Source organism: Gymnogyps californianus, chromosome 12, assembly GCF_018139145.2.
Source record: "Gymnogyps californianus isolate 813 chromosome 12, ASM1813914v2, whole genome shotgun sequence".
NCBI lineage: Eukaryota > Metazoa > Chordata > Aves > Accipitriformes > Cathartidae > Gymnogyps > Gymnogyps californianus.
The window spans coordinates 16,300,678-16,315,133 of record NC_059482.1 but is presented as its reverse complement, the minus strand read 5'-3'; the positions used below and the strand labels follow the sequence as shown (position 1 = coordinate 16,315,133).

Below are 14,456 nucleotides of genomic sequence, written 5' to 3'. Positions count from 1 at the left end.
CCATTTTCATGCTACAAGAGAGGACAAGATGCACAACAACCATGCCCGCCAAATCATTATTGGCTCACTCTATGGCATCTCATTTCCCATCACTTACCTTTCAGATAGTGCTGTAGAAGGCCACAGGTGACAGAAAACTGAGTATTGAAATTATTCTTTAGCTGTTGAACGCAAGTATGTGACTCTACGTATTTTCAACTTATACAAATTTTTTAAAAAATACAAATATCAAGTTAATGAGATTTACTCAAAGTCTGCAGGGGTATAACAAATATGCCTCCTTTTCATGGGAATCTTCATCAAAATAATTGCAAAACCAAACAAGTTTCAGGCAGTTTTTTATTTAATGGTAAAAACAAAAGTTTGTTCTTTAAAATAGATTGCTAATTCAAGACGTTATTAGCTCTTCAAATTAGATACAGTGCCATTTTTTTCAGTTTAAGACAACAATAATGCTGTAAGGAAGATTTTTCTAACAAGGTTATTTCCTCAATCATAAATTTCACAGGTCGCTCAAAAGGACTGCTGAAAACAGTGATTTAAATACAGTTGCTTCTTAAATGGAACTTTTTGTGTGGTTGAATATAGCTCTCGTATTATACAGTTCGAGTTCTGATGAGAAATTAGACAGTCGTCCTCAGATACGACCCCTTTTTCATTACACACAGTTTCTAACTTCTCCAGGTATGCCTTGCACAGTACACTAACACGGAGTGAGCAGTGTAAGTGCATAATGTCCTTTTAAAACTGCAACAAAAACGTACTTCTTCCAGTTTGAAAGCTACAGCTCTTTACACCACTTCTGTAAATGAGGTTAAGTTGAAGTTATGCCCAAGCAAGTGACTAGCCTGACAGGCAATATAATGTAAACAAAAGCATTTCAAAATGCTGTTACAGACAGTGAATTTTCTTTCATAGATAACTTACATCTACATTCTACTAGGGCTGTGAACAGAAACACTTCAGAGCCAGCTCTATCTATAGGCATAATGCACTTTTCAAAATATATTAATGAGGCAAATAGTCACTTTACCTAACGTATGACATCAAAGACTGCTGAAGAGAGCCTTTGACACATGCACGGTCCTTATAAAACAATAAATATCTCAAAACAAATGCTTGCTGAGCATCTGTTACTACAAATATACAACATACAAGAGTAGCAAAAGCTGTTGAAAGTTTATTCGACTACAACACTGACCTTACACTGCCAAGATGCCAAGTATGAAGCTTCCTTCTTCAGCAGAGTCCATACATGAACCAGACAACTTCCAGCTAAGGTTTTCTAATGTGCTATTTTCTGTTGGAGACTTACTACAAACACAGTTTTGACCTACCAAATTGACAAAGGCAGTAAGCACGATTTGTAATCCACAGTTGGACAATATTTAGATTTGTTCCTGTCTTGAAACATAGTCACTTCATCTTCTAAAGAAATTACACAGTAATTAGAAAGCGGCAGTGATGCATAGGACTGCTTGTTAAACACTTTTCCAGTATGGTTTAGTACTAAACCCGGAAATAGCAGTAAATGCTGCTTTGTTTGTAGAAGAGCAAGGCTTAACAAAACAGATGTTGAACTCATGAATCACTGTGCTGTTTAGTCATACTACATGTGGTATATCGGGGCAGGGGGGAATCCATCCTTAGTTAATACATATAATTGGGCAGGAGTTGTTAGCCTTAGACAATACTGTCATCTCCACCAACAGAAAACAGATTAAGTGATTGCAGTAAGTAGAAAAATGCTAGTTTAGAAATTGGCAAAAGCCATTAACAGCTTAAAAACTTTACAAACTAAACTAACTTACAGCAAGTCAATTCCCATGATCTTACTAATGGCTCTACGCATACTTTCAGTATTGAGGCTCTGCTGAAACATTTCCATTATGAATATGTTTTTCCATACATCCTTTTGTAACCTTCAAAACCAATTTGTTTCATAAACTGCATCGCCTTTAAAAGGTATATAAACCAGCCAGTGGCTAGTCAAATTGAAGAAACAAGAAGAGGAAAAAACCCACAAAACCCACCTCAGATGCGGTTCTGTTTGTATAGTATCTGCTACTGTTTCTAATACTATCTTTTTAGTTCTGTTCTTCAGTTTCCAAACAATTTGAAACATTATTTTTTCTTCCTAAGTACCCTCAAGAATGCAGTCAGCATGCAGAATTCCTGCCGGCTGTCAGCGATACAAGCTGGTATCAGAGCCTGTCTAATCAAGCATGCAGATAAACTGCGGGTGCTCAGTGCTGCTCAAGATCAGGTATATTTTTTGAAATTTAAAGCCAGATTGTTAAAGACATTCTCTTATGTGACTGTATAAAATGTGCATGCAGATACTAAATACAGAGGCACAGAAATACAAAGGAGAACATGTAGTAGAATGTAAACACTCTGCACTAGACGAAGGATATTTCTGAACAGCTGTGGGCCATGAAAACATTAGCGTAATACAAGGTACTACTGTGGAGGAGGCGAAGATAATAAAAAAGTGATCCGATACCGTGCAATTAATTTTTTTCCCCCAAAGGAGGTCAGCACAATTATCGTATGATATATTTGAGTTTACTTGCGTTCCTCTTGCCATTATTCAGCCGTCTTCTGCTGTGAAGTCTGTTTAGCATTAAAAGCAGGCTACGCAGTGCCCAGAGTATCATCTCACGTCTGTGACAAACGCAATACTGTAAGCAGGTGTGTGTCAAAGAATGAAGCAGTGGAATGTTTTAACGTGGTAATGAGTTCTACAGTGCATCCACATGTGTTGTTACTGGAGCTGTTAAGACTGCCACAGTGCAGGTAAGGAAAGGAACTAACTGAAAATGCTTCATGGCAATTCCAGGTAAATCCTCAAATTATTTCAGGAAAAGGTAGTCTTTTTCAGACTGGTGGTTACGTCTCTCCTAGGAACTTCTCAGAACTTCTTTCCAAAAAAAAAAAAAAAAAAAAAAAATCATCATTCTCTTATCTTGAGATGTAGAAGAAATAGGAATAGCATTCACGTGTTTTTAGAATAAAGTCCTTCACATAAGGAGGGAAATTCTAAGTCTTCACAGAAGGGAGGCAGTTCTACGTCTATTTTGATTAACTTCATCGTAGCCTCAGTTCAGTCCCATACCTTGGAATTTGGCAGTCTCGGTGCAAACAAAGTAAGTCCTCAGTTCGCCCTTGCCTTTGACATTAATGAGTCCCCTACATTCACATGAATATCCCAACTCCTGTAGTATTTTACTCGTTTCTTCTGTGACCTTTGTGTGAAAAGAATTGGAAACTCTTGTGAAATTCTTCTGATTATTCACATTTTTTTTAAAATTTCATAACCAATTAGAAATAGTTTCTTAGACATTCCAAGGCTGATATGTTTACCTGGATTTTCCCAAGTTCCCCCGTACTCTCCATTCGGCTGGCAACGTTAACAGTGTTGCCCCAAATATCATACTGAGGTTTCCGGGCACCGATCACACCAGCAATGACAGGGCCATGATTTATCCCTTAGTATAAACAAAAGCACGTCATTACTGAAGTAGAAAGTTATGTGATATCTACCTTATTAGCCATAAGTCATGAGCTTCAGGGAAAAAAAACCCAAAACCCTGCAACACCTTTCTAGCAATCAGTATTACCACCGTTCTATAAATATTAGTACTGAGGCTCAGGAGATGTGAAGTGACTGACTCATTATAAAATGGAAAGTCTGAGAAACAGCTAGGGCAAAGTTCATGCCAAAGCAAAATTCTTCCTTTTCTCCTTGTAATATATAGAAGTAAACATTTGTATAATGACAATGCTGTCTTTAGTCAACAGTTAATAACAGGGTACCTCCCTCTTCAGCCGCACCTATCATTTTCTCCAAACTCACCCAGCTGCAGTCTTCGTATTGCCCCCTCCAGTGATTAGAAAAGCCCATCCGTGAAGGAGCTTAGCATATTTAAAAAGCTAAACTAGACAACACTACCTTCAGCTATTCAGCATTTTATAATAACCCAAATATTGTGTTCACTATTAAGAAGGGGTCCACAGCCCTCAGCAATTTACCGAAGTCATCCTACCTCATTTTTAATTTTGATGGAGCTGCAGAGTTCACATTCTTCACAAACTGAACTTACCAATACGTAAGCGGAAATTGTTAAAGGAATGTCGGTTGATGCCATCCAGTTTACTCATCAAGGCAATTCCATATTCCACCATAATCCCAATGTGAGCATGCTGTCTTTCCTTATCCTATGCAATTCATACCACATATTGATGATCAAATTACAACACAGAAGGCTGTGTCAGGCTACTATTCCAAACCAGTACTATTAGTGAACGAAGTATGTATTTACAAGGATAAGACCTCATCCTTGTAGCTGTGCAGAGTTGCATAGTTCAACAAACATTCCGAATGGATTTAAAACAACACGTTAAATTCAATTGGAATGGCTAGGAGGCGACAAGAACGATATGATTAAATTTTGTAGCGAATTTATATCTGTCCTTTAGGATTCCAGATTGAATTTTACATGTTTTGTATATATTACATACGTGCATCCTAATGTCATACACGAACCTGCTATAGTGAAAGTGAGCCTGAGTTCAGAAATTGGTTTTAATTCTTCTGGGTGGCAGTTTCAGATTCAGATCTAACATGGCACTTGAGGATTCTCTTTTTGTGCCAGTTCTCAGCTATCACAAAAAGCTTACTGTTCAATTCTGAGATGGCCTTTTCTTTGGCAGCCATTCTTTGACTTCCCTATTATTAGAGCTATTCTGTTATGCATCTAGAAACGTTAAGCTACTGGAATCAAAGATTAAAGATGTAAAAAGTATGCTGGGGTTACAGACTTAATACCTGCTTAGGAAAAAAATGGAACTAGGAGATAAATAGTGAATTCAACAGGAGACAATACACTTTTATCATCTTTTTCCACATTTCAGAAAGTCACTCTTGGTGATTTACTTTCTCTTTTATATCACATTACATTCTGTTACTTTGAAACGCACCTATGTACACACAGAATCCCGAAGGCGGATTTCAGAGACAACGTACCTGGTGGTTCTCTTGGCCTGGCGTAACGCTGAGACCAGCTGCTGCCATATAAGTGCTTCCAATGGTTTTTATTTTTTCAACACCGCTAAATTTAGGTTTCAACAAGAGCTGTTTGAATGGAAGGAAAATAGAAACTTGAGACTTTAATACCATATTTCAGTGTCTACAATAAGCATTAAACCTCTCTAGGAATACTATCAATCACATGAAGGTTAGATGAAGTCCTGAGGATTAGTTTCACAGTTTTGCTCTACCTGCTCATAGGAGAAATAAAGTCCTGAAGTACTGAAAGTACTGAAATTCAGGACTTTCAAACCATACTACTAATGCATTAGATGATGTAATTGAAAAACCCCATCAGATGGGAACATATCTTTCAAGATTGCGAGGCTGAACTCAGAATATTAGTTCAGCGTAACAGCCTTTTCCCTCCCTCCAATGCTCACAGATCTAGTGAAACATTTTATTTTCCAGTAAATATGTAATCCAGTCCATTTTTGCCAGAAGCTTAATTACCTCATCAAAATCAGCAATGATTTCATTTAACAGCCGCAAGCATTCCAGGCCTTCTTTATTGACATCACATTCAGTATAAAACACCTTAAAATCTGGTACCGATGCAAACATGACACAGACACAGTCATAAGATTGATGGTACCAGTCCTACAGGAAAACAATATATTCACACGTTGTCAGCAGTCACCTTCCACCACAGGTATTCAAAACTATGATTATTGTTTGTAACCAGTAATCAAATTACAGTTTTCCTATGAAGTGAACTACAGTACTTTACAGTGGGCATCTCTTGTTTTACCAGAAACATTAACAAAGATGATTTGCCTAAGGAAAAGCTGAGATATCTACGTATCTTAAAGATTCTCACCTATTCTGGACAGTGCCAGTCTTATGACACTTACCATGGCTGTAAAATCAGCAATATTTATTCTGATGACATGCTGGCAGAATAAGTTGGATGTCTTAACAAAAAAAAAAAAAAATCATTATCGATGAACTTCTTGCTGGGGCTGTTACCAAGGAGATACTATTTGTTCCTCAACTAACCTCTTTAAAAAGAAGCCTATCGTCTCTGGTAAAATACGGTCTTTGGAAAGCAGTAAATCCTTTTTAAATATTTGCCAAACTCAAACTGTATCCTGAAGCTGAACTACCAGTTCTGAAAACAGATTTCAGAGACTGACACTAAAAGTTTGCATTTTTTGAGGCCATCTGGATAGCAGATTCTTGGGTTTACAAAGGTCTTGGGATACAAACAAGAGGCAAAGAGTGCAGAACCTTATAGTCTTCTGTGTGCCTGTTAGCATGATGTTCTATGCCACAGAACTCCAATTTACTGTCCTTCACATAGCAGAGATTAAACATACCTCATTTCGTTTTTCACCAATGAAATAGGCAGCAACGTGTGCTGGAAGTACATTTTCGAGCAAAAGCCTGTTAACATTCTCCATCGTTTCAAACTGTTCATGTTCTTTTTTAAACTTATTCTTCCACAGACAATCCAGTCGACAGTAATAGTCAATCTGCAAAGGGACCAAATATGATAAATTAAATCTATATAATACCTTGCTGAAAAAATATTAGTCAATTTATTCAAAAAGTATAGTAGCAATAAAGTTTCTTCAAGGCCTTTTGAGCCTATATAGTTACGAAAAATGTGCTTTGAGAACGAAGGTCAGAAAAATATGAAGCAGTCAGTATGAATGAATGTCATTTGGGTACCGTCAGGTGTATTTACCAAAATGACATTTTAATAATATGGTGATTATTTTTATCTTGAATTACTGCCTTGATTTAGGATGAATATTGACATATAAATACAGATAGATCCAAATTGGAAGAATTTGAAAGTTCTGACTTCTGTAATGCAAACACTATTGAAAAATATAAAAAAGTTTCCACCCTTTCACAGTAAAAATTTTTGTATTATCTATAACTAAGTACAAGTAAGTACATTATCTACAACTAAGTACAAGAATATAAAAAAAAAGATAAAAATTATACTAATTTAGTGCACAATTTCAATGAACAATACTTTTGCATTTTATTTAAATCAACTTGCTACAAGTAAAAGAACCAACCTATTGCTTTTTAAATACGTACCTGTTTTGCAAGTAAAATTAAGGTTATGTAAAACAGAACCAGATATAAATTAGTCACTATCCTTGGCTCTTTGATGAAAAGCCTGAAAACAAGAAAGCAATACAAAGTCATCTGTATCCTTTAAGAAAATCCACATGATTAAGGGTTCAGGGGAAGAGGAGGGGGAAAAGAGCATAGCAGAAGAGGGTGTCTTTGTTCAGACATATACCGCCAACGCTATTGCTCGTTTGTGCCAGTGGCTGTCTGGTTATAGGTCCTATCCTAATAACGAGAAAGGATTATCATTCAGTTCAGTACATGAACTGCGTTTCATGTAATGACAAAATGGGTGCTGAAACCTTGTTAACTAGCTATTGTAGTGACATGTTCAAATAAACATGGCTTTATCTTAAAGGAGCCATCTTAATTTCCATTGCACTGAGTTGCAGCTTTCCTCCCCACACTGCCCCACAAAAACACAGCCAACAAAACCTTGAAGCAGGAAAAGAAACTTTCTTATTTCTGGAAAGAAAGATGATAACAAATAAAAACCTGAATTGCTAAAACAAAGACAGCCATTAAGTCACACCTGTATATAGTTCCATACAAATCTGAGACGCTACTCATATTTCATAGTAACATCACTCTGTCCTACAACATCTATTAATTTTCACAAATGCATCAAACTAAATTCTCATTATATGAATAGACTGGGATTAAGAGGCTAAATTAAGAGCTCATTTAGGCTTTTTTAAGCTGTGCTGACAGCTCACAGTTAGCCTCTGCAAAACAAATTTATCCTAATCTTCAGCTATGAGACTATGCTGAAAATCTGAGAAACAGACTTACAAATGAACAGTAAAACCCTTCCACATACGATTTCTCTTAAGTATTTTTATAGGGTTTTTCAATTAGATCAGGTAAATTGCTGTTATTTTTCAAAATATGTGCAGTTGGTGAGGTAAGTAAATGAAGAGTTCACTATCCTATTGACTGGCAAGGTCTCACAAGCACAGCTTGAGCATCAGACTTTTAGCAAGGCTTTTCTTCATAGTTTAACAGAAGATCAACCTTACTATGAGATTAATATTCTACCCCCTAGTCTTTAATGTAAACTAAGCTTCCAGACACCTCACAAGCCATATTACAGAATTGTTCAGAAAACACACGCTTTCTTAAAAAAAAAAAAAAAAAGAAAAAAAAGAAAAGAGGTGATATGGTCTAATACAATTTCCATGTCATTAACTTTACAGAAAGGTTTGTAATGTCTGACTTACATGATTTTGATATTTTAATATTCCAGTAAGTGTACAAAAATCTAACACCCCTTTTAATGAAACATTAGTGTAAATTATAAGAAACTTTACGCTGCACCTGGTACTGTTGCCATAGAAGCTCAAGTTTCTATGCTGAAGGGTATTAAAAATGATGAGGTATACAGTCACAGCAATGGACAGGAGGAGAACTTTGAGTTCGAAGCTCATTTGAAGAAACACCGAGCAAGCAATGAACCCCAATATGCAGCAGTAAGCATAATACTGTAAAAGAAGAATTGAAAGAGCAGTTGCATTATGCAGGCTTTATACATAGAAGACTTTCAAACCATAGCAAATGCTCTAAGTTCATGATCATTGTAATTTAAATAGAAGAAATTACAATCACTTGCTAAATACACTTAAAGCTTTATTTTTAATTGCACTAAAAGGCTGAACTTAATACTGGTTTTAGTTTACTTTTTTGTTAAAGACCAACAAAAAGATTTAAACAAAAAGCATCACACCAACATAAGCAGCGTCAGATAAAAACTGAAGGTGTTGAGAATTTATCTTCTGAAGTCTATTAATTTAAGCAATTATTTATTTAAAATTCAAGACTAATCCAAAGTAGATTCATAGTCCAGTGAGCAGGCTCTGAACCAGGAACCCCAGCATTCTGGTCCTGTTTTTGACAGTGCTCCCCCTTTGTAACCTTAAGCAGATAACACATTCTCATCTCCCCTGCCTGTTAACATGTAAAGACTGTGACCTGTTCTCCAACCTTAGACACAGCTCTTTCATAAGAACTTTGATGCTAATAAGCATTATCAAGGTACGGCCAGTATCCAAGGGAATTACTGAAAAATCTCCCAGAGGAATCACAGTTCAGGCATGGTGTCCAAGGCCAGCATGCAGCTGGGAGCATTAGCACTGTCAGGTGGCACAAAGTGCGTTGCACAGACAGGATTGCTCCTGGCAGCCGCAGGCACAGGTACAAGACGCTGAGCTAGCATACTTCAGTCTACAAACAACTCCAAAATTACCTCAGCTTCTGCTCCTCATGAGTTTATTTCTCTCTATGTACAAAGCACAGTTTTTCACCCAGAATAGCACAGACCTACCACAGATCTGGGAGATTCTTAGCTAAACAGTTAACATTTCTGCTGAAGTGAACGAAACCTGAACAATTTATGGGGCAACTCAGTATCAGAGCCCGTACAGTAATGTATTATACCAACTCTGTCATCCTAAAGGCATTGAGTCTAAACTCCACAAGGTAGTGAACACTCACAATTACAACCCTGAAGCCAAACCTCTGAAAAAGAAACCACTACGTAGAGAACACTGACACAGGTCTGTTGGCCATTTAAGCCCTTTCACTCTATCAAGATACTTTACTGGGACACTTACAAGTACAGCTCTCATCTCTCAGACTCAAACATAATCATCATCCTGTTCTACTTGTTCCTCAAAGTTTTAGATGTAATTTTAAGTCTGAAATTTCAAAAAAATTGCAAAGCCATACTTTATTCAGCACAGCGACAGCAGCTGAAACATCCTGATTTCATGAACTTTTCTGCTGTCAGATACCTAAAAAAGCTGTGTTTTATACAGCAACAGAACCTGCCAGTTGTCAGTAATATATACAATAGTCAAAGATCTGGGATTTAAAGTAACATGTATACACTACTTACAGTTTCCTCAACACAGGATTGAGTTGTGTTTCCAAAAGGCTGATTTACAGACATGCAAGAACAGAAAATTACCAGATGAGTACAATGTGCATTATACATGTGTAACTTATCATTTGTCATAAGGACTTGAATGAAAGGGTCCTCACACAACCTGCTGCGCATTGTTCAAAAACGTGTCCATCATCTAAAGGGGCAGCGAGGTGACAAAGGAGCATCCCAAACATTTGGGTGATCTCAAAATAGAATGCTACTTCGGAATTCAAGAGATAAAAAAATGAAACCCTCAGAAATAATCCTTTTGTGTCATTAGTAAGTGCTGAATCTATCCCTACAGAAACGCTAGAGAACACCCTTCAAAGGTGCTGAGTAACTAAAATAAGCCAAGACCTCAGCTTTATCCGGGAGTACTCCAGACTTTTGAAAAATCCCTAAAAGATGCACAGTAAAGCCATAGCTAATGATAGAAAATATCCCTAGAACTGCCTTGTGGCAGGAGTAAATCTTTGTGTTCAATGATTTTAAAAGTCTATCTTTATAAAAAGATGAAAAGATATCAAAATGCTGCCATCCATCTATATTATACACACCAGTCAAGACTCATTTCATTTTAATCTTAGAAATGAAGACAGTACTCTACTCACATAGGTGGTAGCACACAGGTCATTTGATCCAGTAAAGTTTGCAGGTTTGTTCTTTTCAGTAGTCTGATTTATTAGGGGGAAAAAAAAAAAACAAAACACACCAACAAAACCACCATACAAACTTGTCAGCAGGCAGTCACTAATTTTAAGTTTTTTCTCCATGTATTATACAATGAGACCTGATCTGGTTGCCCTTTCAGTGCTACTGCAATATAAATGTTGAAATATCATATCTCATACAGTTTTATCAAACATATATGGGCACACAAGGTGCAAGAAGGTTAAAATTGCCAAGTATTTACTTACTTATTTTTTAATTCAGGGTAAAGTTTCACATTATGGCTATGCTAATCTAACAGCTAACTGGCACAAACATGTGGTTCTGTCTCATCCCCCAGTTTCACAGCTGCTGTTCCTGTTTTCTTTTAGGCCGTCTCTGGTGGTGTTCACATGACACCACTGTGAGTCAATTCAAGGACCTAAGGCAGCAGAAAAACCAACCTACAAAGAAAATTAAGCATTTTCTGCAGTATAGCTTTCAGAATAAACTCCCCATAGAATCGGAAGGATGGCAGGCCAAGCACATGGGATCAGAAGGACATCAGTTTTAGTAGCTAGCTATCAGATAGGTTTAACTGTTAACATGGTATGTCACATAAAGCTCGTTAAAAAAAAAAAACAACAAACCCACAACAGAGTGGTCTTGAACATAAGGTTACTCCAAAGGGTTGTTTTTTAAATGTATGTACCCCAGGTGCAGTACTCAAACTAAAATTAAAAGACAGACTCCATTCGCATCTTAGTCTAGCAGTAGCTACCCATGTCGTCTTTGGTTTCAAAAGAGCGCCAAGCTATATTCTTCCCTCTCCCATCTGCATTATTACTAGCTAGTGCAAATAGCACAGTAAACTGCTTAAAACTTCTGCCCACTGCAGCCAAACATTTAAACCCACATTAAAAAAAATGGAAGACAATCTTCGTGATGATGGTTATACTCAATAGTAACTATAAATGCCATCTTGAAAGCAAGAAAAGGTGATGTAAAATAGAACTCAAGTCTATCACGTACTTTTAGTTCTACAAACTGGGAGTTTTTTCTTTTAATGCTTTTACATGGCATCGTGCATTATCCTTGTGTAAATCAACTCATGTTGCGAATCAGACATTAGAAAAAGCAGCAAAAAGCAAGATACTTGATGAAAAGAATACAGGAAGTTACTTAAACTGTGGATGTTACAATAAGTTCACAGAATAAGATAATGCGATTACTTACCAAATTAAAAATGGCTATAACGAGCAAAGCACCTATAGTGATGACTGCTAAAGGAAGCCTAAGTAAAGGCATTGTTTCCACCTTTTCTGAGATAGTACAAAGATGGCGCAGGAAAGGCCACTGTTCTGAGCAACACTTCTGTAAACAAAATTAGTTTGTTTCAGTAACATGGATAAAACTTTGATACATGGGAAGAAATATTTCTAAATATAAAATACTTTTTCTCTGCAGGAGAGTGTCAAGACTCTTTGTTGGAATCCTAATTTAGAAGTCTGAATCTAGGCATTCAGATTAAATGCCTAACGCCTTTCCACAACTGAAAATGGAGCTAATGCTTCATTATTTCAAAGAGGCTGGGTGCTAAAATTTTCTGAATTTCTGCTTTAAAAATACAAAATTATGATCTGATTAGAAAGTTCTAGAGAAATATGACTAAAAATATAGTGACAACCTATGTTGTATTTTTTAATTATAGAGTTATAATGTTATATTTGGAACTACATTTTCAGATTACTAAATCGAAACCAATCATAGACAGTCCCCTTTCTTGCCATCCTAATATCCTCCATTTGTTGCTATAGCGTAAAACATCTAGTAAAGCATATACTTTTAACGATTGCAAGCACTTTTCGAGGATGCTATACCAAAACACTCCCAGTGTAAAACTCAAGTCTGATGCAACTGCAATCTTGGAATTTTCTTTTTTCTTTTCTCCATGTGTTTTTACCTATGTAGAAACCATACATGCATACATATACACACACTTCTCTCTCTACAGAGACATATATATACACACATATATATAAAAATCCATCCACTCACATATATAAACACCATACATACATAAAATCCATACATGCTATCTAACTGTACTTTTAAATTAATCATAAAACTTTATCCCATGTACAGAGTGCAACTTATTTTTTTTCTTTCCCTTTTACACTACTTGAACCTGACTCTGTAAGAGACCATTTCTTTCCATGGCAGTTTTCCTGGGAGATCACCATCACCACTGTGCAATAAGATGATGGTGGCATGTTCTCAACAGAACTTCAGAATTCCCTCTCACCCTTGGTCTAGCACAACATAGATGTGAGGAGTGTAAGGAACTCTTTAAAATCCCTTCCCTCTCCCACTCGTGCCTCCAGATAGTTCTTGGACTGGAGAAGGATTTTTTTTAATTTTGTATCATTGAACTCAATGTCACTATCGGCTGTCTCTGTGTCACTGTATATTTTTAAACAGTAATTGCATACATTTAATAATGCAAAGAAAAAGGAACTACAAATGCAGTGTCCTAATTGATGTAATGGTGAAATTGGAATTCTAACAGCTATGAAACTGTCGCCAATAAATTATTCATATGTTTGTAATTTCCATGGGGCTTTATAAGTGATTATGAAAACTAATCTTGCATTCAAACTTATTTTGATTTTAATATCGTTTCCAGTATAGAAAATGTCAGGATTTACAACCAAAATTACTATTAAGGACAAACATAAAAATAAAAATAGATTTTAAAAACTCAGCAAGTGTTAATATCTTCCTCCTCCCTCCTACCCATCTATTCTGGCACCCAAATAATCTGAATTACAGTGAGAATTTTCAGACATGAAAATCTGTTTCAGGCAATGAAATCTTCTAGTAACCTGAGGTTCAAGGCTCCTGTTACTCCTATTGAAATTAACAGCTTAATTCATCATCCTAAAAGATAGACCAAGTTGCCAAATTACATCCATCCACTTTTGAAAACAGGAAACTTTTTTTTTTAAATAAAAACTTACCATACATTTCTCAGCAAAGCACACAAACAAAACAAGTATAATGATGACTGCAACAATGCCAAAGGAAATTCCTAGTTTTGCAGTTCTAAACAGAAGAGAAAGCATTAAACAAACCAGCATTAAATGAAAAAAAATTTCAAACCGCAATTCAGACTAATGTTTGCTAACAGTGTTTCTCTGAATTTAAACAGAATTTTCCTTCTAATAGCACTGGATGACCATAACATTGCACAGGTTACTGTTGCTCTGTTGCACAAATACTACTTTAATACATTCTACTCCTCACTGACAGCCTGAACCACTACCCCATGCATAAACCGCATGGAAATTGCACTGCAACAGCCATGAAAAACAAATATGCCATAAACTTCAGAATTATCAAACATCTGCTTTCTCGGAGGTATGAGAAGAAGCTCAAAGTTCCCTCCTTGTATCTCTACAGACAAAAGGATCACTGAGCACATTTTAACCAGCTAATCCCGTTTTTCTGTTTCTCACTCAATGTTCTTACAGCCAACTATTCTTATAAAATAGTATTTCTCACTTAACTGATCATCTCCCTGTGTGTATGAAGCAAACGCAATATTAAAGAAATATTTCTATTTTATTTTCATACTGATATCTAGACTTTTATGCCAACAACATGAATGCATTCCTTTATTAAGGGGTAAATTAGTCTTAA

The 14,456-nt window shown here is 36.3% G+C and overlaps 1 protein-coding gene across 1 annotated transcript in view; it reads right to left on the bottom strand.

Moving 5' to 3' along the window:
- Positions 1–321: 321 nt before the first annotated feature.
- Positions 322–14,456, bottom strand: part of ADCY7 (adenylate cyclase 7) — a 47,112-nt gene continuing 32,977 nt past the window's right edge. Inside the window, exons 16-28 of the mRNA XM_050903909.1 lie at positions 13,775–13,859; positions 11,991–12,128; positions 10,718–10,780; positions 10,077–10,115; positions 8,501–8,664; positions 7,148–7,229; positions 6,412–6,567; positions 5,546–5,692; positions 5,030–5,137; positions 4,107–4,221; positions 3,367–3,491; positions 3,119–3,248; positions 322–2,923 (exon numbers count right to left, since the gene is read on the bottom strand). Coding sequence (XP_050759866.1) covers positions 2,904–2,923; positions 3,119–3,248; positions 3,367–3,491; positions 4,107–4,221; positions 5,030–5,137; positions 5,546–5,692; positions 6,412–6,567; positions 7,148–7,229; positions 8,501–8,664; positions 10,077–10,115; positions 10,718–10,780; positions 11,991–12,128; positions 13,775–13,859 — 1,372 coding nt within the window. The 3' untranslated portion in view covers positions 322–2,903. The remainder of the gene's footprint in view (positions 2,924–3,118; positions 3,249–3,366; positions 3,492–4,106; positions 4,222–5,029; positions 5,138–5,545; positions 5,693–6,411; positions 6,568–7,147; positions 7,230–8,500; positions 8,665–10,076; positions 10,116–10,717; positions 10,781–11,990; positions 12,129–13,774; positions 13,860–14,456) is intronic.